At 44.0% G+C, this 22,099-nt stretch overlaps 1 protein-coding gene across 1 annotated transcript in view; it reads right to left on the bottom strand.

Moving 5' to 3' along the window:
• LOC102565131 (tetratricopeptide repeat protein 38) overlaps positions 1-22,099 on the bottom strand; it is a 42,056-nt gene that overhangs the window by 7,327 nt on the left and 12,630 nt on the right. Inside the window, exons 7-13 of the mRNA XM_006267889.4 lie at positions 21,090-21,209; positions 12,158-12,217; positions 11,394-11,432; positions 10,514-10,595; positions 9,237-9,402; positions 1,433-1,592; positions 1,088-1,161 (exon numbers count right to left, since the gene is read on the bottom strand). Of these exons, the coding sequence (XP_006267951.1) occupies positions 1,088-1,161; positions 1,433-1,592; positions 9,237-9,402; positions 10,514-10,595; positions 11,394-11,432; positions 12,158-12,217; positions 21,090-21,209 (701 nt within the window). The remainder of the gene's footprint in view (positions 1-1,087; positions 1,162-1,432; positions 1,593-9,236; positions 9,403-10,513; positions 10,596-11,393; positions 11,433-12,157; positions 12,218-21,089; positions 21,210-22,099) is intronic.

Raw genomic sequence — 22,099 nt, 5'->3', positions numbered from 1 at the left:
TATCACCCAATTTCGTGAAGCTGCAATTTGGAGGAAAATGGGAAAAATATCAGACCTCTTTGAAGAGTCCATGGGCATGGCAACCACTGATTCATTACATCAGGTTGGAAGGTTTTATGCAGAGGTATAAAATAAGGAAGGTAGGGCTGGAGGTCCTGAAGGATCATAAGAAATTGAAGAGAGAAGTGCAGGGAAGAAGAAATGGTGGGACGTGTGTTTTGGGAGTGTACATATGCAAAGTGGGTGGGGGAAAGGGTCTGCCACTTTCTGAGTGTCACCAAAATACATCTGTTGTTAGCACAGGAGATGGTACAATATGGACTCATACCAAAGGGACCAGAGGAAATGTTATTAAGGACTTTATTAGTATGCGTTAAAGCTAGTTTATGGAAAGTAGGAAACTTTTGGGTTTTTAAGAAGTTGGCTTTCACTGAAAGAGAGTGCCTGAAGCTGGGACTGTATAAACTGAAATCGGTTGGGACAAGGAAGAGAAGTAGAGAAAAAAGGACTGGACACACTTGTTTCACTGAACCAACAGAGAAGACTGATGGGAGGGGTGGAGAGTTTCAGGTGGTTACTTAAGTAATAGTTTTTCATGGAGTTCTGTATGAAGAAAAAAAGTTTTGTAAAGGGGTTTTTTTGTGGGAAGTTGATATATGTATATATGTAGTTGTATGTTTTTTGGATATGGAATTGTTTTTCTGATATGAAATCTTGGTAAAACAAGGATGCTCATTATGTGAAGTTAGGTAAGTGTTGAGCGATAAGTATATTTTTATACTTTTTGTAAAAAAAATAAAAGGTTCCCATCAGCGTATTTACTCAACATGGGCCATGTACTTTAAAATTATGCTCAGCATTGACTACATTTAATCACCTTCATAGTTGGTTTCCATTACTGAGCACCATATGCTGCTTTTAGCAGAAGTTCAAAGATAGACAACGTATTTAATGCAGATTCTTTGTATGCAAATGTAAGATAAGTTGCTTCCCCCCCGTGCTGATTAGGGGGAAAAAATCTTATCTTGTAGTTGAGCAAATACAGTATCACAGAAGCCAGAACACAATTACTGTAAGCAGCACCCACCTTGCCAGTCTCTGGTAAGTTTTAGATTTACAGTTAATCGCAGCATGGATCAACAACTGGTTGAAGATATCTCTCTGGAAAGAAAAATGCACTATAATATCTAGTAACAAAAGTTCCAGGTAGCAGTTTCTTTTCTTGATGACCGAACCCAAAACACACTAACCACCTGACATGCAGCACTTTAATTTCAAAGAAATGTAGAAATGGTTTAAAATTACAGTGTAGAAATGGAGAGCTATAAAAGGAATCTTACTGCTAACACAACATAGTGCCACCTGAGACTACTGAAGGACAATCGAGATAGAATCAAATGTAATTTAATAAAATACCTTCTGTGGTCCTTACTTGAGCATTGCTGCCGCCTATCTGCAGGATCTGGTAGCGAATTGGATAAAGTAGTTCTACTGCCTTGTCATAATTTCCATTGTCAAACTCTACAAAGGCTTGGCAAAGTGGCAATCCCAGCTGTGAAGCCAGGCCAAGCTCATGATCTTCCCCAGGTTCCCTGTGAAAGAAGAAGGGATTTAACTTCTAACAAGAAGATCAGGCTTCAGCAGTTCTTTCACTGAAACTCCATCACATCCTGCAGGTAGGTACTGTTGGTTGCATGATAATCCAATGTAGCTGAAGTGTCAAGCATACAGAAAGCCAGATCTATATAATCACATGGACAATTGGCTTATGAAAATCTGTATTTTCTGTAACTTTAAAAGTTCTAACATCTCAAATATTTAATTGGCTAAGTAAATAATATTTCTATGATATTTCTATTTCACGGAGAAGTTGTGGGTTTTTTCTCCTAAAAGAGGACAATGATGACGAATCAAGTGTTTTTTTGATGCCGTACCATTTATTTACAAAGCATATTTGCAACATCCTATTTCACCCACCATGGAAGGAATCAACAACAACATAAATCCTGAATTAATATTCCAAATCCTTTCTTCTAAGCAAACTTTCTACATAAAAAGCTCTATCTTAGGTTTCTCTCAAAGTTACACAACACATGCTGCTTTGGCTGTTTGTTGCTTGCTCTTTTTTGCTGTTTGGTTCTGGCTGCATCTCACATGCACACAACAGCTCCAAATAATACCCAGCAAAACCTCTTCATCCACGGAGCTCAGCCTTATCCATGACCTGTGTTTTGGACAGTAGCTGCCAGTAGCTCTTTTACTACAAAGTGAAATTTAACGTTACCTCATACTTATTCTGAATGTAGAACAGTTATTACTATATGGGTTTCTTCCAATCCCACATCAATATAATGAAATAGAGATTATTAGTAATTTTTTTTGCAGAGTTATCCAGTCAAGGCAATGGGAAGGCAAAGAAAGAGTGGAACAACTGAGATTATTTGGACTGGAGAAACGAAGATGAAGGGAAATAAGATAACAGTCTTTAAATACAGAAAGGGTTGTTATAAAGAAGATGGCAACAGACTAGTCCAACAGTGCTCAACCTCTGACCTGAGGGCCAAATGCAGCCCATGGAACCATCACATCTGGCCTGAAGGGCTCCCCAGAGCCCCTGCTCCCCACACCTCCCAAGGCTGAGCCATGCCCCCTACCCCTCCTGGCTGGGCCAACCCCTCTTCTCCTGCAGGGCCAGGTTGGGGCCAGGCTGCACCCCAACCCTCTATGTAGCGGGATGGCACCTGTTATATCCACCCTGAGCACCAGATCAGGACCACTGGCTGGACCCAGGCCACAGATGCACTGAGCACTGACTGTCTGGCCCACCAAGGAAAAAGGTTGAGTACAACTGGACTAGTGTGTCTACAGGGGACAGGAAAAGTAGTAACAGATTTCAATTACAGCATGGGAGGTTTAGGTTGCTGTCTCACTATGAGGGTGGTTAGTAGTCGAACAGATTATCTCAAGAGGTGGGGGAATCTCCACCACTGGAAGTTCTTAAGAGCACTTTAGACAAACACTTGGCTAGGATGACTTAACATGGGATGTTCCTGTCTTGAGCATGGGGCTGAACTTGCTGACTTAATGGAGTCCTGTTTCCTATGATTACATGAAAACAGGCAGATATCAGATGAATGTCCCAACACAACAGATTAGAAATCCAATTGGTTGGAATTTCTCACTGTAGCACAAGAAAAAAATAAAAGCTCTCCAACAAAATATGGCTCTAGGTACAGCTGTTGTAAACTCAAGCAGTTTCTTAGGTCTCAATTTGTTAGTATAACGTAATGAGAAATCTAGACAACATAACATCATGGAAATAGAGCGCTAAACGTTAGCGCTGTGCAAAGCTTTGGTCACCAATTCAATTCGGAGGAGATTAAGTGGCTGAATATCTGAATCTGAATGGAATTCAGAGCCCCATTAAAAGGTCCGAATTGAATCCAAAGCCTCCAAATAGATTTGGACAAGATTTGGCCGATTCGGAGGACAGTGATTCAATTTTGTGATTCAAATAAGCATCCCCATTTGATTCAGCTGAATCAGAATCGGAAATTCAGCAGTGATTCAAAGATTCAGATCGGCCGGGAAGAGGCAGGCATAGCCAGGTGGCTGCAGGTTCTACCGTGGCTCCTCCAGCTGTGCCTGCCTCTCCCCAGGTTGGGGGAACTGTGGGAGAAGCTCCCATGGCTTCCCTGCCCATCCCCATCCCCTGCCTGGCCCAGCCTCCCGGCACTTAAAAAAAAACCCCAAAAGAACAAAAAAACGCCCCATACTCACGGGCTGCAGCAGTGGCAATCAGGGCCTCTTAGGGCTCGTGGCAGAGCTCCCCCATGCAGCACAGGGCAGTGGAGGGCAGTGGGGATTGCCCCACCCATTTGGCACCCACGCAGCAGCTGTCGCATTGTGCAGGTGCAGTGCAGCATGTGCTGTCTGGGAACTGGGGCAATCCAGCAGTCAGCCAGAGCCTGATGCCACTCAGCCCCAGTGGTCCCAGCTTCCAGACAGCGTACGGTGCCCTGCCAAGCCGCACTGCACCTGCGCCATGGGTGCCAGGTGGGGGGGGAGGGGCAACCACCGCTCCCCCCCACCTGCCCCATGCTGCATTGGGGGGGGGGGGGGGGCTCTGCCACAAGCCCTCAGAGGACTGGATCACCACTGCTGCAGACGGTGAGTGCGGGGCTTAAAAAAAAAAAAAGTGCCAGGAGGCTGGGGCCAAGTCGGGGATGGGGCCAGGCAGGACAACCATGGGGACTTCTCCTAAGGCTCCCCCTGCCCAGAGAGAGACAGGCACAGCCGGAGAAACTGCGGGAGAACCTGCAGCTGCCTGGCTGTGCCTGCCTCTCCCCGGCCGATCCGAATCTCCAAATCAGCGCCGAATCTCCAATTCTGCTTCAGCCGAATTGAATGGGGACAGCGATTCAAATCACCAAATCGAATCACTGTCCACTGAATCAGCCAAATCCGAATCGAATACTTCCCTATTTGCACAGGCCTACTAAACATACATTCTACCACCTTGCAACAAATAGCCGAGTCACCACTTCGAAAACACCATTGAAAGTTTGTGTAAGATGGACATGATAAAAATAATACGCAATATGTAGCTATAAGCATGTGCAAATAAACCTAAATCTTGAAATACATCCTGCAAATGTAACAATCTTTGAAAAAAAGGGATTAATGAACGTGTGTGTACACTTCCCAACAATGTCTCTGTGAACATCAAAACTCGGGAGGCAGTAACAACAAAATAAAATACTATGTTGTTTTAAAGACCTTTAAAGTGTTTAGCATGGGCCTAAAGTTGTTCTGCCATGGGAGGCAATGCTATAACTCTCCTTGTTTTCTCTAGAGTCAGAGGTAAGGCAATGCAGGGTACTTCATCTTGTGGTCAATCGTGACCCCCAAGTCTCTTTCAACAGTGGTTCTAGCAAGCGTAGCACTACCAAGCCTATAAGCACGCTGTGGGGTTTTTTCCCTGAGGTGGAGTACTTTACATTTATCAGTATTGAACGTCATCAGGTTTGTGTCCGCCCACTGAAGTTTATCGAAGTCAGCTTGGATCACTAGCCTGGCCTCAGGTGTGGACACTAGGCCCCGAAGTTTAGTGTCATCGGCGAACTTAACCAGTGCACTTCTGATACCAACGTCCACATTGTTAATAAAAATGTTAAAAGAACTGATCCAAGGACAGAGCCTTGGGGGACACCACTGGTCATGGAGCACCATAATGATTCCCTACTATCAACCACTATTCTCTGGGTCTGACCTCGGAGCCAATTTCCCAACCATCAGACTGTGGTGTAGCCAGGGCCACAGTTGGCCAATTTTCCATGAGGAGGTCATGGGACACCAGATCAAAGACTTTTTTAAAGTCCAAATAGATGATGTCAATCTCTTCTCCCTTGTCCTGGTGGTATGTCAGCTGGTCATAGAAGGAGATGAGATTGGTCAGGCAAGACCTACCTGTGACAAACCCATGCTGGCTGTCCCTCATGATTTTGCCATCAGCCAGTTTATCAGGAAGGGTCTCTTTGATAATTTTCTCCAGAATCTTACTGGGGATTGAGGTCAAGGTGATTGGCCTGTAATTCCCAGGATCTACTTTCCGCCCTTTCTTGAAGATGGGTACCACATTGGCCTTCTTCCAGTCTTCAGGTACTTCATCTGAGTGCCATGAGTTTTCAAATATTTTTGCCAATGGTTGGGCTATGACACCTGCCAGCTCCTTGAGTACTCTAGGGTATAATCTGTCAGATCCAGCTGACTTGAAGATATCCAGCCTCTCAAGGTAATCCTTTACTAGATCAACACCGATGCTAGGTATAATATGCCCTCACCCTGGCCGTCCCGTGTCTTGCTAGGCAGGGCGGTCCCATTGGACCGATGAAAGACTGACACAAAGTACCCATTAATTAGATTGGCCTTTTCCTGGGTGTTGGTTATCAGCTGTCCCATTTGGTTCAGCAGGGGTCCAATGTTACCCTTTCTTTTTTTTTTTGACTCCCTACATATCTGAAAAAGGATTTTTGTTGTCCTTGATATGTGAAGCCAGGTGGAGCTCGGTTTGCAGCCTTGGCTTTCCTGATCCACTCCCTGCAAGTATGGACCAGTGTTGAGTACTCCTCCTTGGTGGTAATTCCAGCCTTCCATCCTTTATAAGTCTCTCGTTTGAGGCATAGGAGATCCTCCAGTTCTCTGCTGAGCCAAGGGGGTTGCTGTGCCCTTTTGCTCTGCCCTTCCTCCGGGGTGGGATGGCCATCCCTTGAGCTGTCAGGATTGCTCCCTTGAGGAGCAACCACTCCTCTTGGACTCCTCTTCCTGTCAAGTCGTGGTCCCTTAGGGCCTCAACAATGAGCCTCCTGAGCTTGTCAAAGTCAGCTTTCCTGAAGTTAAGGACTTCTGTATTGCTGACCAACTTGCCAGCTTTGCGATGGACAGTAAAAGTGATCAGCTCGTGGTCACTATCACCCAGCTTTCCACTGATTCTTAGGTCACTGACTAGGTCATCCCCTTTGGCCAGTACCAGGTTTAGCAATGCTTTATGTCTTGTTGGTCCATAGACTTCTTGAGTCAGGTACAGCTCGCTCATGCACGCGAGGAAGCTTTGCGACCTATCAGATTTCACGAAGTGCTCTTCCCATGAGATGTCCAGGTAGTTAAAATCTGGTAGTGACAACCATGGACCAAGAGCATGCAGACTCAGCCAGTTACCTGGCAAATTCCTGGTACAGCTCTTGTTTCTGGTTAGGAGGCCTGTAGTAGACTCCTACCATGATGTCCCCTGTGCCACGTTCCCCACGTATTTTAACCCAGAGGGACCCCAGTCATCCTTCCTGGGTGCCAATGTCAAATTGGAGGGACGTGTAGCTGTCCTTGACATAGAGCGCTACACCCAGATGTGTGTTAAAGGAATTAGGGGGGTCTGGTACTGGATGCAGAGCTTTGTTCACTTGAACACATTTTATAACCCTTTATCTCACATAAGACAGCCACAAATATGAGAGACTGAATTTAATTATGTCCAAACTCATCTTAAATTTGAAGGGCTGATTTATTTAAGTACTGCATTAAAGGGATAATGCAGATAAAAAGATAAACAGAAAATTCCACAGAATGTTTGTTTTTTTAAGCCTTTTCAAGAAGGAAAAAATACATAAAACCCCTCAGTGATGAAAATACTGCATTTTCTATCAACTGATTAAAATTTTATGTCTACTGTTTAAAAAATATATTACCTATTCTAGATGTGTTTTAACTAGTTTTTATCCCTGATACATAAGAAGTCGTGTTCCTTTACCATTTTTGACATAGTAAATACTAGGTCTAATCTGATATATTTAGTTTTTCAAATGTGCCAGGGGTAGGCAACATTTTTTGGCCAGAGTGCTGAAAAAAACTATGTCTACCTTGTAAAGTGCCAGAGTGCCAGCACGCCACAAAAACAAAATTGGGGCAGAGGGGGTACATGGCAGGATGCACTGAATATTTAATACAATTAATAATCATTAATGTTGCTGCTTTTTTTTTTTTTAACAGTAAATAGAGAGCTGGTGTCAGGTGGGGAACGAGGGCTGCCACAGGGCTCCGCTACTCAGGCCACAGTGCGGGTCCCAGCAACACCAGAGATGGGGCCAGCCGGCCTGTGCAGGTCTGCGGGGATGGGGCGCAGCCTGCCTGCTCATGAAAGGATACTGCCTGCCTGGGGCAGGACGCCAGGCCCAGGGAGCTCCCTGCTTGGTCTCTGTGCTAGCTGGGTACAGTGTGAGTGGGAGCTGCAGCCACAGCCTGTTCCCCAGTCTCTGGGAACAGCCGCCACAGGGGCCAAGCCGGCTGGGAGCCTGCAGCACATCAGCTCTGCACAGTGCCTGCCCCAGCCCTGGCCCCTTGAGGGGAGCTAAGGTTGGGCAAGGTCGGGACCCGGGCAGGCTGAGGCAGCCGCGCGGTGGCTGTTCCCAGGCTCCAGGAAGCTCCCGTGGCCAGGCCCCTGCACCGGGGACGGCTCTGCCCTGCTTGCACTGTGCCCGGCGTGCAGAGAGGCATCATGGGAAGCCCCATGAGCCTGGAGTCCTGCCCCAGCCAGGCAGCATCCTCACTTGCACAGGGTGGCTGCAGCCCATCCCTGAGGAGCTGCACAGGCCAGGCCATGCCCCACCACAGGTGCTGCTGGGCACCCCCGCCTGCCGGCCCACCACAGCTCAAGCCTGCAGAGCCCCAGGGCTGCCCCCACTTCCTGCCCAACCCCTGCCTTCCTAAGGACCTGACTGGGCTGGCTTGCCCACGGCGCCTCCCTCCCACACCACCCAGACCCTGTCCTGACCGCCTGGCCCCAGCACTTGGCACCTCAGTGCTGCCCCGGCTGGGACAGGGTGTCTGCCTGCCTGGGCAGCTCCCTCCAGGGGCCAGCTGGGCTGGAGGGTGCAGTCTGGGAGCAAGGGACGGGGGCAGTAGAGCACAGACAGCGTCCTTGCCTGCGTTCTCCTGGCTCTGCCCCAGTGCCTGCCACAGCACTGGGACTTGTGGCTGCACAGCCTAGAGCAACAACTTAAAAAAACAATTTCTTTGCGTGCCTCCTGGTGTGCTGGGAAAAATGTCTCCACGCGCCACTAATGGCACGCGTGCCGGGGGTTGCCGACCCCTGAAATATGCTAGAGTTTGTAAAATTTTCTTACTGTACAGGACACACTTAGGCTCAGTTATGAACAGTCACATACAAAATGCAGACCCATGGTAAGAAAATTAACCAAGCAATTTATGGTTTAATTCAATGATTCTCAATCAGGATGCTGAGGGATTTTTTTTAAGGGTGACAAAGGACCTACACATGATTTAAAAGATAAACCCAGGGATTTCAAACTGGAATCCAGAGTGTTAAAAACATTCTGACCTGTTGTGGTCATTCTGAGTTCTTTGCAACAGGAGAATTGCTCAATGATTTTTCCATAGTGAGAACTAAGAGTTGGAATTTCTGAGGGGTGCCTTCTATAAAGGTTGTTAGGTATTACAACTACCTGAACTAGTAATAGCCACAATCCCAGATGCCTCCACTTTACCTGACAGTATTAAAGGTCTACTCTAGACATTAACACATGTACAATTAAAATTGATAATATGGCTTTCCTAGCTGGATAACTTCAGCGCCACCAGCCTGCTAAAACCTGTCTGGCTATGACACCTTACTTCATGATGGGAAAAGATTTATATTCAAAACAACACTTAATTCATTTGCTTACTTGGCCAGTTCCTGAAGAGTTGTTAAGAGCTCACTGGTGGTTTTGTGGTCTTTGGCTCCCAGGGAAGACATCAAAATATGGACATCATTGAAAATCAGAATGTGATCTTTCGTGTGCTGCTTTGTTAACTGGAGAACTTCATTCCACCTGTCTCCCAGCTTTACCCCTGGGAATCAAATACACGATTTAAAACAATTTCACATGCAATATATTATCATCATCACATGGCATATGCTTTATAGCAGGAGTTTCCAAACTGTACACAAGACATCTCGGGGGAGGGGGGGGGTTACACAGGAGAAATTGCATAATGGCAGATTTAATTTTCGTTATAGTAATAATTGTCATTTAAGGGCTTAAAATACAAAATGTTTGTTGGTAGGGATATTCAGGCAGCTGGTAAATCTGAAAGGGGGTACACAATAAGAAAAAGTTTGGGAACTTCTGCTTTATAGTCAATCAACACCATAAGCCTTGATCTTACAGTTAAAAAAAACACTTCTATATCCAGCAGAACTCTGTATGATTCTCATACTTTTATTTAATAGTTTATCAACAAATTATCACCCATATCCAAAGCATAATTAGTTGGCATTCTGGCCTAATCATCATTTTCTATCCACATGGAGCATGTGTTTACCAGTTCAGAATGCAATTGCAGAGTTCATCATGACCAGATGAAGCAGAGTTCTATGGTAATTAAACAAACTTAGTAAGTGGGTAAGTATTTTTTTTCTCTAGCTTAATCTCTTCTTTAAAAGGGTTAGAGTGAAATTTTTTTGGCTTTTTAGGTGGTCTCTGAAACTGTCTGAATGACTGATACAGTACACGCATAGAGTTCTTATTTCAATCAGTACCAACATTTAGAATGAAATATTAATGTTGACTAGATATTTATTGCAAGAGAAGCTTGACAGCCGTTTAATAGCTTATGCAGTTAATCTTTCAATGTCTTGTTGAAAACATATCTCCTGGGACCAAGCAAAAGAAATCAGTCAGTAAAGAAAAATGTGACTTACATTAGCTTAGCTGAATGGAATACTGTACTGACCAGAAAAAAAAAACTCAGGGGAGAAATAAAAGTAATGCACATTAATATAACCTTAAAATTCACCTCCCAAGGAAAGCATTGATTGGAAGAGTTTCTCCCTGTAACAACAAATCACTCAGCTTTGCTCTGCATATTCCCTCTAATACTGCTCCTCCAGCATGCAGGAAAAGTGGAGCTTTGTCCTCCCATCTTTAAAGAAGAATGAGGACATTGATGCAGAAATTACCTTCTAGCTGAAGCCGGTACAGCATAGAGCAGTTATCAACCACATCTAGCATAGTTCCACTTGCTGCACACCTGGGACCAATCTGCAATCAGAAGGCATTCTCATGTTGCTTTATCCATGTATAAGTAAAGAGTTAATATGAAAGTCAAACTTATCTTAACAACGTAAAATTCATTCCATCCTTTTACTCTTCCAGATGCAACTATTTTCAAGAACCCAGATTTCATCTTTCATGAATATATCAATCTACAAATCCGATAATTCATATTACCCATGTTACTTTTCCTTTCATGAAGTCAAATATAACATATCTGAAAAATCTAATCTTCCACGAACAACACCATACTTTGCAACAGTTACTAAGGAGGACAAGATATTATCATAGAGTTTGAAATACAACACAGACATTAAGAGATGTGCTATGCAGACTCCTTATTCATTGCCTGTGGATCATTTTAAGAGATTTTCCTGAAATCCAGTCAGCAAAGCACTTTAAACACATTACTTAGAAATGTGGGGGAAAACATGACTAAGCTAGTGTGTCATCTAAGCTATGAGCTCAGACTTTACTCAAGACATCTTGGATTTACAGCAAATGAGTTTTATGTCATATTAGATATTTTATTTCCTAGTCCATCCAGGGACTGTATACAGCAGGGGGCTACACAGCAATTAATGCAATCTGGCTAAAGATGAAAAATGCTACTGTGAATACACTAAAGCAAAATTTTAAATCATTTCTAAAATTTGGCATAAACAAAATGATGGCATGAGAATCTTTTCACATTTTGGGATCTCTAACTCACATGTAAATATATGTGAGTTATGTAAATATGTATGTGCATACCAGGCCATTTATAAAGAAGTGATCCCTACTCACATGATTATCATAAATCATCAAAGCAGCCTCATAGTCACCCTGTAAAAGCAAAGGACAATGGAATGATGGTTTTTAGAATGCAGTGTCCCAAAGTAACTCCCAAACTGGGGCAAGGTACACTCTTTGCCACTGAACTCTGACTAACTTACATTGCTTTGCTACATGCACACCAACAGTTATTTCTCTGCTAAGTTTTGCCCCAAACAATTCACAGCTGTTAAAGCATTAGTAAAAGCAAACAAAAGGTTTTGCAGTCCAATAGGTTGAGTATAAAAAGTTTGATTAAGTGTTTCAATACATCTCAAATACTTCCAGGAACAGGGAAAATTTAACATCATATGATACCAGATTTCTTTGTCATAGGGGCCATCTTGGGTCTCTCCTGGCAATTTAGGCAATCTGTAGCCCTCCACACTTCTTCTGCAGGCAGTATTTGTATTAAATTAATAGGATTTTTGCCTTTTTCAGGACTTCAGAGATGGGTTTCATCACTATATCAAAACATGTGCGCCAAACATGCAATTACAGCAGGGGCACTTAATGGCTTCACACTAAACTCTCTGCTTTTTAACTCAGATAATTTTAAAATATTATACTTCAAATAATGACATCATTTAGAAATATTTGAATAAAGTAGCAACAGTACAAACACTATTGTAGTGCATTCAGAAATGCATCAATATATTTAAAATGAAAGAAGGCAGATCAAACCTGTTTTTCAGGTTGCTGTAACATGCATCATAGATATAGCAATGTCCCCATACCTTTTCAATAAAATACAGAGCCCAGTGCCAGTAATTATGGCAAGCAAGCATATCAGAGTCCTGAGAAGAGAGGAAGAAAAAATGTTACATCCAGTGTAAACTCTGATTTAAACGGATTCCATTCACTTTAGAGGTCAGTCTTCTCCTATAATAAATCTGAACATATAAAATCTCAGTGGATATAAACTCCAAAAATCTAGAACTACCATTCTGCTCTGAAAACTGACTATGGCACCTTCTTACTGAATGGATTTGCTCTCTGACAGAGATAAGTGTATGAGATCTGCAAATTAAATTTTTAACAGAGTCATTTTTTCAGAGTGACAATACATTTTGACTCAATCTCATATTGTGCATCATTTGGTAGCACCTTTAAAAACCCTCTACATTGACAATATAGACCTGAAAACCATTTAAGCAAAATGCTTAGCATAAGCAATGCCATTTTATGTATCCAGTGCAATTATCTAAAAGTGAAGCAAACACAGAGCAGCTTAAGACAGACCTACACAGCAAGAAAAACAGGATGTGGGTATCCAAAATAGAAAAGGGAAGCAAAACCAGGGAAACAGTTAAACTGGACAGGCAATATTATATAATGGGGTAAAGCCAAATATGTAATAAAAAAGAAGCTGAAGGCAGATGGTGGAGAGCAACAGGCATGAAAAAGAACAATTAATCATGCCTAGCCAGCCAAGTCATCATGTATTGTTTGGAAGGATTACGTAAGAATACTGCTTTGGGCATAGTATTGTAGAAGTAATTTTGCTTATGTGTTCATTAAATTAGGATTTGACACTGGAATAATCTCACCAATCATTGCAATCTGTTCACACCCACACTTTATTTAAATTAGTGCAACAATAGTACTACTTTACATGCCTTTCTTGCCAGCCAAAGGCTGACGGCATAAAAAGTTCAAATACTCCTTTCCATTATGCTGGCAGGTATCTCCAGGAATCAACGACAGCACAACAATATAACAAAGAGAAGCCTGACTGGACTATACACTGGTAGAGAAAAGTAGTTAGCCATGTTAATCTAAGGTCAGGCAAGGTAGAGTTGCATCTTATTGACTAAATAAGAGATGTGCAAGCTGTGGCAGGCCAGTAGGGGGTGCTCCTGTATTGAGCCACCCACCTCACTGCGTCCGACCACCTTCCAGGCTCTGAGTGCCTTCCTGGGGGCTCCTCATGTCTGGCTGACCCCCTTCCTGGAGCACACCTGCTAGCCTGGGGGTAGAGCTGCCACCACCCAGGGATGGGCTTGATTCTGGCTCTGTGCCCCTGGGAAACACAGGCCTAGTAGCCCTCAAGGGTACTTGACTCACTTCAAGAACTTGGGGTGCTTCCCTCAGTTGGAAGCACAAGTAGTGGTCTCCCTTAGTCAGCCAAACCAAGGGGAGCCCAAGGCATAATCTAGACCCACTCCAAATAAGTCTCCCACGCTAGGTACAAAGAATTTTATTGGTTACAAGAAGTAGGGTTCATAGATTCATAGATGTTAGGGTCGGAAGGGACCTCAATAGATCATCAAGTCTGACCCCCTGCATAGGCAGGAAAGAGTGCTGGGTTTAGATGACCCCAGCTAGATGCATATCCAACCTCCTCTTGAAGACCCCCAGGGTAGGGGAGAGCACCACTTCCCTTGGGAGCCCGTTCCAGACCCTGGCCACTCGAACTGTGAAGAAGTTCTTCCTAATGTCCAGTCTAAATCTGCTCTCTGCTAGCTTGTGGCCATTATTTCTTGTAATCCCCGGGGGCGCCTTGGTGAATAAGACTTCACCAATTCTCTTCTGTGCACCCGTGATGAACTTATAGGCAGCCACAAGGCTGCCTCTCAACCTTCTCTTGCAGAGGTTGGAATAGGGTACAGAGTTGAGTAGTATCAGAGAAATCCCATAGAGCAAACAGGGTGGCTGGGGTAGCCTTTGATCATGCATCTGAGTTACTGCAAGCTATATATCTAGTTAGATCTCAGGTAGCTTACTCACAAGTATCATCCAGATGCAGGTGGAGATTCCCTCTGGAGGCAAGCAGTTCATTGATCATGAGTTTTGAGAAAGAGAGCAAGTTTTAGATAGTCCAGCTCTTCTCTCTCTCTGACTTTTCCTCATGGCTGCTACCCCCTCCTCCTGGGCAGTCCTTAATTTATATAGCCCTTATGACCTCATTTACCTGGTCCAATGGAGGCCAGCACGTGTTGGCTATCAGCCAATCAATTTGAAATGCATCACTGGTTGCTGGGCAGACTGGCAGTCTCTAGCCCATCAGGGTGCCCAAGCCCCTCACCCAGGTATGTGATGCCAGTCACGTAGGTAGAGGGAGCAGGTTTCCCCCCTCCCTCAGGAATGTATCCAGCTCAAGTTACCTAAAGAGATAGGGTAAGGTGTGTATCCTCTGCTGGGCCCATGCTAACCAAATTGTCACAGAGCGGAGTTGTTGGGGAGAAACAGAGGTGGACTTCTGCCACACAAGCTTTCATAAGCAACAGGTTACTTCATCAGGTACTATGAAGAGACTGCAAGGAATTTGCTAATAGAAAGCTGTGTTTTGAATACATTGGTGACAATGGAAATAATCTAAACCCCTCCATTCCTGTTTTGTAGTTTTAGGAACAGGCTAGACAAGCACTTGCATGTAATGGTCTGAGTAGGGGTGTTCCTGCCTTGAGTAGAGGATTGGACTTGATGACCTGCTGAGGTTCCGCCCAGCCCTACTTTTCTATGATTCAAAGCACAGTGGTATAACTCCTTTGGTTTCACACAAGGGAAAAAATCACATTCACTCTAGAAATTACCACTGCAATCCCAGATTTTCTGAGACATGAAGGTTCTTGGCAACATCGAAGACAGAAATACCCAATTACCGGTGGGGGCACATTTCTCGCAGGAGGGCCACTCCCTCTCCAATCTCTCAGTCCTGATCCTCAAGGGAAACTTACACAGCACTTCCCAGAGACGAGCCTATGAGCTCCATTTCATCAACCTCCTGGATACTAGAGATCATGGACTAAACATAGACACTGGATTTTTGACACATTATAATCTGCCTGGCAACTGACTCCCCAGCCCAGCCCAGCCCCTGGCTTCTTTACTTTTTATTCCATCCAGGAAGAGCACACACCAACTGCTGAAACTTCCTTAGCCTGACGAAGCGTTTTTTAACTTGAAAGCTTGCTTAATAACTATTCTCCAACTATTTGGTTTGGCCTAATAAAAGATATCAAATTCACCCAAGGAACCTTGTCTGCCTACGTCCTTAGACCAACATGGCTACAACCTACACCCCTGCAACCTTGGCAACATCAGCATTTTATGTAGGTTAGATAAGCCAAAGGTTTATTGTTGCTCATATATGGAACTATGAAACAGATTCTAACAAGTCATGTGTTAAAGTACTTGACATAAAAGTCATATAACCAGGTTTGCTTTACCCTGCCATCTGTTATAAAAATAGGGAGAATAAGGTTATTGGGTCCTTTCCCCATGAATAAAATGTGGCTGCTGAGGGCTGCCATTGTGGAGTTTTGTGCAAGATTAATTTATGACTGCCAGAGCAGAGCAGTCCTTGGAGCTGATGAAATGCAGGGCAAAGGCAAGAGTTGACAACCCGCTTTATGTCATCTGTGATGCAGCATGTAAGAGGAGAAAGAAACAGACTTTTCTGGACCAAGGGTAACACCTTCAGGAGTCTAAGTTCTATTTCCAAAAGTGACCTAGGATTCAGGACCCGGGGCCTTACCGGGCTTTTAAAAGTTCTACCTGTATAGTCCAGATTGTCTATTTATTTTTTTTGTTAAGGTAGATTTGCCAAGGGGAAAGCAGGAAACTCTTACTGAGAGGTAATTAGCCCTTGCTTCAGGATCAGATCAGGAATAGGAAGCTCTTTATCCATAGGATCAACCTTCAAAAACCAAGCACATGTTGATTATAAGATAAGTGCTACACTGGGTCAGACCAATGGTCCATTCAGACCAGTATACTGCTCTGATCCCCATCAACTGCTAGCCCCCAGCCCCCAGAGTTTGTTGTGGGGCCCCTGCCTCAGTAGGCTCTGCAGCACTCCCCACCATACCACCTCAGCAGGGGATACCAAGCTGCTCTGCTTCTACACAGCCCATTGCTGCCAGCTCTACATGCTCATGCTCCAAAGGATCCACCATCCTGTCCTTGTCTCCCACTCAGACACCAAGTGGTGGATACCCTCAACAAGGGTGAGGGTCCCTGATGGACAAGCCTGTACTCCACATTCACCCCACAAAACACTGGGGACTTTAGTTGGTAACTTCTGTTTCTATGGGCGTGTATCTAGTGCATTTCAAAGATACCCCCAATGTCTGCCCCTTCTGCCAGCAGAGGGAGATCCTGGCGCACAGCTACCTTGAGTGTATCAAACTGTAGGCCAGTTTCTGCCTCCTCCAGAACCTCCTGCTGAGGTTCTGGATGCATTTCTTTCTGCATATTTTCTGTTAGGTACTCCCTGTCCATGGCCCCACATCTGGGAACTTCCTGATCAGTCTCCTCCTGGCTCTGGTCAAGCTGTTCATCTACCAGACCAGGAAGAGGCTCTGGCTGGGTGTGTCCAGCTATTTTCCTGTGGTTCCTCCGCTCACGTCTCTAGGCACAGATTCACTGGTTGGCATCCACAGGCTCCTTGGACTCATTTAGGGGACAATGGGCACTGGCCAGTATGCTCTGCTTGGTGTCCTCCTTTGGAGCATTCATGATTAACCTAAGACCATCACTCTCATCCCTGTTTTCTTTTTATTTGTCCCAAGCAACTAGTTGCAATGTCTCCTTAATTAAGGGAGGGCTTATAGATTTTCCTTGTAGGTCTAGGGCCACGTTTTCCCATGACACAACAAATAGACCCATCTCTGATCCCTACCCACTGGCATTCCCCAGTCTTCTGGAGATTGTTGTGGGGCGCTTGCCTTGGCAGGCCCTGAGGCATGCCTCACACCACTTCAGCAGACTGGGGGATACTAAGTTGGTCCACTTCCACATAGCCCACTGCCATCAGCTGTATATGTTCATGCTCCACACACTCCACCATCCCACCCTTGTGTCCTGCCCAGATACCAACCTGCTGGATGCACTCAGCAAAGGCAAGCGTTCCTGGAAGACAGGCCTGTACTCCATCCTGATCCCATGAGCCACCAGGGACATAAGTAGGTAGCTCCTGCACAGAGCCATCTTCACAGGCACCTTTGATACCTGCCCTTTCTATCAGCAAAAGGAGACCCTGGCACAGGCCACCTTGAGTGTGCCAGGCTGTACCCCTTCACCACCTCCTCAGGAACCTCCTGCTAAGGTTCTGGCTACGCTTATCCCTGCACCTTTTCTTTTATGCATTCCCTTATCCATGGCCCCACCAGGTCCTGGGACCTCCTGGTCAACTTCCTCCTTGCTCTGGCCAAATTTGCCATTTACCAGACCAAGAAGGACACTCTGGCTAGGGGGAAATCTGGGTGATTGTGAGGATGTTTTCCTGTCATTTCTCCACTCACATCTCTTGGAAGACTTTCATTGGGTGACATCCATTGACTCCTTGGATGCTTTTGGAGGGCAATGGGCACTGGGCAATGGGATTTAGATTGGACATTAGGAAGAACTTCTTCACAGTTCGAGTGGCCAAGGTCTGGAACGGACTCCCAAGGGAGGTGGTGCTCTCCCCTACCCTGGGGGTCTTCAAGAGGAGGTTAGATAACCATCTAGCTGAGGTCATCTAGACCCAGCACTCTTTCCTGCCTATGCAGGGGGTCGGACTCGATGATCTATTGAGGTCCCTTCCGGCCCTAACATCTATGAATCTATGGTCAGTATACTCTGCTCAATGTCCCTACTTGGAACACTCATTATTAACCTTTGGCCCACACCCCCAATGCTTTTTTCTAATTTCTTGTCCCCCAGAATCTCTTATTGTGCTTCTTATGACTTCCTAGATTGAGATAGGCTTACTATCCTTTGCATAACAAATAGCCGTGTCTCTGTCAGTTGCATGAGTGGATATTTTAGAGGGAGAGCATTGAACCAGATGCATCTAGAGTGATGTGTCCCCTGTTCATTACCCACCCCGGCATCCACCATTATTGGTTTAGAGATGCCAGAGGAAACATTACAACCTGACTATGTTATCTGCCTCTACCACTTCCTGTGGCAGTGAGTTTCACAAGTTAACTATGTGATGCATAAAAAAGTACTCTCTCTTATTAGTTTTAAGCCTGACTCCTTCATATTTCAGTGGGTACTTCATTGAGACCTTGCTTTACTAATAAAACCCACATGGTACAGAAAATATAGACAGCTTAAAATTACATATGCAGTTTTCTGGCTAAGGAAAGAGAGAATGAAAGAAAAAAAACATTTGATGAATGCTAGTCACATTGCATAAATGCACTGCTCAAAAGTTCACATATTTTTGGTGATAGATGCAACATAAGATCACGAATAGGCTAGAAATAGACTCAAGTCCCCTTCCTTTACACCTGAATTTTTGCACACTTCCTTCTCCAGAAATCAACACAGGTGTCTCCAGAGCTTCTTTACAATCTTGCTTTGACTGTGTCTTTCTGCAACCCACTCTATATTCATTAACTTTTTTATGAAGTCGTTTTTACCAAGTTCCCTATTGACCCTTAAAATGCTGATCTCAGTCTAAGCAGAAAGCCTATAAATTTCACTTTATTGCCTGCAGTAGAACAAGGGGCAAATGGTCATAGCACATAAAAGCATTATGAGCAAATATATGTTGCTTAAGAACTAAATCACAAGTGGTATTTAAAATGTTTCACCTACAACCATTGGTCATTGAGACTTGTGTTTATGAACCGCAAAATATTTTCTATGCAAAAATCATTTAAAGTACTTGACACAATATCATTAAGAAAAAATAATGCAGACAGAGGAGAAAATAGCAGTTTGGCTACAATCCTGACCCAATGACTTGTCTTTAAGCCCACAAAAGCAACAAGACTCCAAATAAGCCAACTTTTTCATAATTTAGTAGTTAAATAATGAAGAAGATAAAGGCTTCTATTTTTTGTTTGTGTTATGATTTTTAGCTGATATTTTAAAACAAAAACTTAAATTACCAAACCAATTAAAATGCTCCAAAGTATAAAGAGGCTTATTTCCAAGCTGAACCAAGAGAAAATGCATTTGTGATTGAAGTAATGGATGGGACACAAGGGAGTGAAGTTCAGTTCCTGACTGCTTCAATCTTCCTATGAAAAACTGAGCAAATTACAAGAAAAAATGGTAACACCAGTTCCTTTTCTCACAGTGGCAGTGTAAAAATAAATTCATTAGTACTGTGAGATACTGTGGCCCTAGGAGCTGTCTAAATACATAGAAAGACTGAGAACATTCTGCTTCTCATGCAAACCACCACATATCTGAAATAACTAAACTGAAACAACAGATGGATACTGAAGGCAGATTTACACTAGTGTAATGGAGTGGAATTTGGCCTGTTTTCTGCAATGCTTCATTTCAGGGCAAATTCTGAACGACTGAGTGAAATCTCAGTCTCCTTGAGCACATCCTTATGATGGAAAAGCAGCTGCTTTTACTTAAATATAATAAGCAGCTTTTGTTCCTCTGACAACACCAATAACAAAATTCTTGGCCTTCCCTGTCACTAACCAGTCGCATCCAGGAATAAGAGCTAATCCAGAAACAAGGATCATCTGTACATGGCCTTCAGAGAAGAAAAATGATGAATAAATAATATTTCCTTTTGTCAAGAACATTGCAAATTCTGATCCTCCTGACAGCAATGGCAAAACCTGCCTCAAGAGTCTTTATTTGGGTCATTCAAAGAGATATAAAAGGAAGGAGGGGTGTTGACTTTAAAACAAAAGTGTACATTACAAACCACAGTTAAACGCTCAAGCTATATTTTTAAAAGGTAATACCCAGAGTGCATATTTGAAATATAGAATTGTTGCTGAATTTTCTGCCTGTTGCTTCCCAAGTAGGACATCCAAATAGTTCTCAGCAAGGGCTTCCTCCTATTTGTGAAAGTTTACTCATGCAATTTGTAACATACTATATTTATTCAATTCTAAAATGAGTTGTTCCCTCCATTTAACATAGGAGGGGAAAGCCTTTCATCTTAGAATCAAATCTGAGGGGGGGGGCAGGGAGGAGGCAGGGGAAGGTGGCTGCTATGGCTCAGGCTCCAGCCCCTACTTGGGGTCAGAGCCATAGCGGCAGATGCGGCCTGCCTCCCCCTCAACCCTGCCTCTGCACTCTGTCATCTCTCCCCTGCAGCCTCTTTCCCCCCATCTCCCTCCCTCATGCAATTTCTGCTCCCCCACATGCCCCTCTCCCTCCTCCTTCCTCTGTGACTGCAGGCTCCGCCTACACTGTAGCCTGGGGTACTGAGCACGCCCTAGCCTGTCCAGTAACAGCAGCACACAGCCTGCATGGCTGCTATGGGGATTAGGCTAGGGCTGTGCTTAGTGCCCCAGACTAGACTGGGGATGGAACCTGCTGGCGTGGAACAAGAGCAAGGGGGGTGGGGAAGGGAACCAGAAGATAGGGGAGGAGGAAGGAGAGGGGATCAGAGGCTGAGTGAGTAGGGGAAATGGGAAGAGCAGAGGCTGGTGGGGAGGGGCAGGAGAGGGAGCAGGGGCAAGGGGGCGCCCGAGGCTGCCGAGGGGTGGGAGGGGAGAAAGGCAGGAATACGCAGTGGACAATATGCTTGGCCTCCCAACACCACCTGCCCCCCACTGCCTGTACAGAATCCATATATAATCTAATTATTGGGTGGGTGGTCTTAAATTCAGAGTCATCTTATAGTTGTGTAAATACAGTATCTGGTGAAAAGGTGTGTAAAAAAGGAATCAACAACATTTGGTTGAAGGGAACGCCCCGCCCCCACACACACACAGACATTTTGGAGACACTGTTAAGGACATTTACCTTCCAGTTGGTTTCAGTTTGCTTCATAAATGTCAGCCCATTACTCAAGTTTGCTTTCATTTCATTTATGTGTGCTATGGTATGGACAGACCATGCATCCATCTGATTGATAGCTAAAGCCTGATGGCAGGAAGAGAAAAGAAAAGGACAATGCTTATTAGAGCATTATAAATAAATACTTATTCCTGATAGCATAGAAACAGAAGGCTAAGTCTCATAGACAATGCAAGTGAAGGTGACACAAGGTCCAGCTCACTCTCAAGCACAAACCAGTGGACTCATTTCAATAGAAAAGGGAAAATATGTTAACTGAAAGAGTTCACTTGCTGGCTTCTATTGCACAATGAAAAAGCAGTATTTAAAAGAGGGCCTGAACCTGAGTCACTATATTCACTTTTGTTTTACAAATTCTCCTCAGGCTTTATTCATGGATGATTCCCTTGGCTTCAGAAAAATCAGGATTTCTCTCTGTATAGGATGCATGAATACATGAGCTGACCACCTGTTTTAACAGGACAAAAATAAAATGGTTTACTGTAGTTTATTAGTTTTCTTACAAGTACATACTTGGCTAGCTCCCAACTATCAGATAGCTGCATCTTTGCCATTTCTATAACTCCCACTAACCTCTGGATTTTTTTTCAATGTTGCCTGTCAAAGGCTTAACGTAAGACATTTAATCTTTGTTGTTACTTTTAGCAATTTGATATCTAAGATCACTTGGTGGGGAAAAAAAAGAATCTATGAAAATACATTAGGGGTCATCTTTGTGGAAGACACGAGATATCCCAGAGGCTGAAGAAAGGCAAACAATACCAATTCTTTTTTCAAAAAAGGAAGAAAAAAAGAATTCAAGATCTGTCAGCCTAAATAGATACCAAAGTACCACTTAAAAGCATGTTTATGAGTATCTGGGCTAAAAATGGCAGCAGTTTAAAAAAAACGTAAAATGCATCAATTCTGGCTGAACTAAGTTGCTGGGTACTATACACAAATTACTACAGCTACGT

This window comes from Alligator mississippiensis, chromosome 4, assembly GCF_030867095.1.
Source record: "Alligator mississippiensis isolate rAllMis1 chromosome 4, rAllMis1, whole genome shotgun sequence".
NCBI lineage: Eukaryota > Metazoa > Chordata > Crocodylia > Alligatoridae > Alligator > Alligator mississippiensis.
Note: the sequence above shows the minus strand (reverse complement) of the source record. Positions and strands in the feature narration are given on the sequence as shown.